The 387-nt window shown below is 35.7% G+C and overlaps 1 protein-coding gene across 3 annotated transcripts in view; it reads left to right on the forward strand.

Annotated features, from left to right (window-relative positions):
* LOC116377815 (chitobiosyldiphosphodolichol beta-mannosyltransferase-like) overlaps positions 1-196 on the forward strand; it is a 4,387-nt gene extending 4,191 nt beyond the window's left edge. For 2 of the 3 annotated variants that reach the window (XM_031839550.1, XM_031839551.1), the window contains one exon: positions 59-146. Coding sequence is in view for 1 of the 3 variants with exons in the window: in XM_031839552.1 (XP_031695412.1) it covers positions 59-189 (131 nt within the window). In the remaining 2 variants the exon portion in view is untranslated. Of the gene's footprint in view, positions 1-58 lie in introns of all 3 variants that reach the window. The other variant, XM_031839552.1, reaches the window with a different exon arrangement.
* Positions 197-387: the final 191 nt, after the last annotated feature.

Genomic DNA, 387 nt, shown 5'->3' on the forward strand with positions numbered 1-387 from the left:
GTGTGTGTGTGTGTGTGTGTGTGTGTGTGTGTGTGTGTGTGTGTACGCGCGGGTGCAGGTAAAGGTCCTCAGAAGGGTCACTACAGGAAGCTGATTGACTCTCTGCATCTGGAGCATGTGGAGATCTGCACTCCCTGGCTGGAGGCCGAAGACTATCCCGTCTTATTGGGTGAGAAGAATATTGTGTAATAATAGTGTAAAGTGTGTGTGTGTGTGTATATGTATGTGTGTATATGTATATGTATATGTGTGTATATATATATGTGTGTATATGTGTGTATATATATATGTATATGTGTATATATATATGTATATGTGTATATATATATATATATGTGTGTATATATATATGTATATGTGTATATATATATATATATGTATATGTGT

Source organism: Anarrhichthys ocellatus, unplaced genomic scaffold (assembly GCF_004355925.1).
Source record: "Anarrhichthys ocellatus isolate YVR2014 unplaced genomic scaffold, GSC_Weel_1.0 scaffold1710, whole genome shotgun sequence".
Taxonomy (NCBI): domain Eukaryota; kingdom Metazoa; phylum Chordata; class Actinopteri; order Perciformes; family Anarhichadidae; genus Anarrhichthys; species Anarrhichthys ocellatus.